Source organism: Phalaenopsis equestris, unplaced genomic scaffold (genome assembly GCF_001263595.1).
Source record: "Phalaenopsis equestris unplaced genomic scaffold, ASM126359v1 Scaffold000123, whole genome shotgun sequence".
NCBI classification, from domain to species: Eukaryota; Viridiplantae; Streptophyta; class Magnoliopsida; order Asparagales; family Orchidaceae; genus Phalaenopsis; species Phalaenopsis equestris.
The window spans coordinates 1,413,211-1,415,573 of record NW_018164565.1 but is presented as its reverse complement, the minus strand read 5'-3'; the positions used below and the strand labels follow the sequence as shown (position 1 = coordinate 1,415,573).

Here is a 2,363-nt window from a genome sequence, read left to right as displayed (position 1 = left end):
GAATATTACAATTTTCTCAATGTACAACATTTACTGATCATTTATATGTTGACGTGAAAAATATTAAGGAAAATCCAAATACAGCTTCTTCACGCATGAGGAATAAGTAGCTTAGACTAACAAAAAATGTCCAACTTAGAAAAATTAGGAAGAGAAAATGCAGTGTAAAAGTATTTAATTTAAATTTCATCCACTTCCAAAGGAATTGTAATTCTCTATTTGTATTACATCTACTGTGATATAAAATTTCGTGTATCTAAAATAAACACGAGCCGCGAGCTTAGACCCCTTGGATGATTTAAAGATTATAAAAAAAAGTTGTTTATGTATCAAATAAAATGCAAATCTTGATTTTGAAAGCTATAACATTTAAGTATTCTGAAAGCTTCTTCCTGCACGTAAGGCAAAGATTAAGAATCCTTAACCATCAGCTTTCTTCATTAGCTATACAATCTGAACTCAAGTGAAAAGAAAAACTAGCGACAATGCAAACGACTCTAATAAACTAGCCAACCTCATTTGAAAAATATGATTCATATTTCACTCGGAAGCTTCATAGCCTGATCTCTCGACGCAAACGCCCAAATCTATCTTGCAACCGCAACATCTCGCGGGCAAAATCTTGATTTCCAGTTAGCAGCAACCCATTGAGCACCTTATTGAACATGAACCTCCTAGGCAAATGCCCGCACTCCACCATCTCCATCACCATCCTCCCTGCCACCACCATGTCCTCCGACTTCTTCCTGGCGAACATGCTGCTGATCACCACGTTGTATGTATCGAGATTCGGCAAACAATTACCTCCCTCCTTCATCCTCCCAAACAGCCCCAAAGCCATCTCCACCCCACCTTCTTCACACCAATGCCTTATCACAATGTTATAAGTCTGGACATTAGGCTTACATCCTTCATTTTGCATCTTCTCCATGAACTCCATAGCCCGACCCATCTCACCACCATGGCATAGCCCCCTGATCACCACATTGTAAGTAATTACGTTGGGGGTGTATCCTCTCTTCAGCATTTCGTCAAACACCAATAGTGCATTCCCGATACAGTCCTTCTTGCAGAGCACCTGTATCAAAGCATTATATGTTTCTACGGAAGGCAAGCAGCCTTCAACGATCATACTATCGAAAACTTTGCTGGCACTCTCGGTCTGGCCAGCAAGACCGAGACCATGCACCACCGTGGTATAGGACACAACATCCGGCCAACATCCTGATCCCTTCTTCCTCCCTCTCTTCTTCATTTGAAGGAAGAACTCCCATCCCTCCTTAACCTGCCCCGCCCTAAAAAATCCCTTTAGCAAGATATTGTAAGTGGTTAGCGTTGGCTCCAGGCCTGAATCCACCATTTCCTTCAGCACATCGAGAGCATTTGCGGTGCGCTTAAGACGGCACCAGCCCTCGGCGAGGATGTTGAACGTGATGGCATCGGCGCCGAAGCGGGACTTGAAGGATTTAAACAGGGAGGTAGCCTTGCGGACGCGGCGGGACTTGCAGAGGACGTCGAGGAGAGAGTTGAAAACGCGGAGATCTTGACGGCAGCCATGGTGATGAAGGGAGAGGAAGAGACGGACTGCACGGTCAGGTTTTCCGGCATTCGCGAAGCGCTCGGCTAGGAGAGAGAAAGTGCGGTGGGAGAGGGGAAGGTGAGCGGCGTTTCGAGCGGAGAGGAGAAAGCGGAGAGAGCCACGGTCGCGGAGGCGGGCGGCGATGTCGATGGCGTGGTCGAAGGAGGAGGCGGTGGGAGAGAACGAAGGGAGGCGGAGGAGGGCGCGGAAGAAAAGGAGAGCGTGGGGACCGTCGTTCCAGAGGCGTTTGAGGACGGCGTCAATGATGGAGGGTGAGAAAGTGGGGATGGGGAAGGAGGAGGAGAGAGTGGAGGTTAGGGCAGCAGGGGTGGATGAGTGGGTAAGAACGAGATTAGAGATGAGGGAGGGAAGGTCAGCGTCTTCGCCGCTGGAGATGATGGAGGAGTGGTGGCGGCGGACTCCGAGAAGGCAGCGGGAGAGCGAATGTCCGATTTGGCAAGAAAGGAGAGGCATCGGATGCGTAGTTTTACATCAGAGAAAGAGAAAAGATCAGTTAAAAATTATTCCATACGAATCAGACAATTACATGAGTTGTTCAATTTTGATAGTAAATCAGGTGATCTACGGTCTGGATGTATTTCGGTGGGCCGCATCTAAATTTTTTTTTTTTTAAAAAAAAACTGAAATAATACTGACCGTAGATACGATCAGGAACGGACACCGCATGCAGAGATGCATGCGGTGTCCGTATGCAATAATTTCTCGAGAAAAGGGCCACAAGGCGGAGCACGGAGCACCGAGCACTTACCAGGCGGGTCTGTTG

The 2,363-nt window shown here is 47.1% G+C and overlaps 1 protein-coding gene across 1 annotated transcript; it reads right to left on the bottom strand.

Moving 5' to 3' along the window:
• Window positions 1–278: 278 nt before the first annotated feature.
• Window positions 279–2,075, bottom strand: LOC110021164 (pentatricopeptide repeat-containing protein At1g74900, mitochondrial). The gene has a single exon (XM_020719547.1). It carries the CDS (start codon window positions 2,051–2,053, stop codon window positions 554–556), a length of 1,500 nt encoding a protein of 499 aa, XP_020575206.1. The 5' UTR covers window positions 2,054–2,075; the 3' UTR covers window positions 279–553.
• Window positions 2,076–2,363: the final 288 nt, after the last annotated feature.

Coding starts and splice junctions, on each gene's coding strand:
- LOC110021164 (XM_020719547.1), bottom strand. CDS start 2,053: ATGCCTCTCCTTTCTTGCCAAATCGGACATTCGCTCTCCCGCTGCCTT.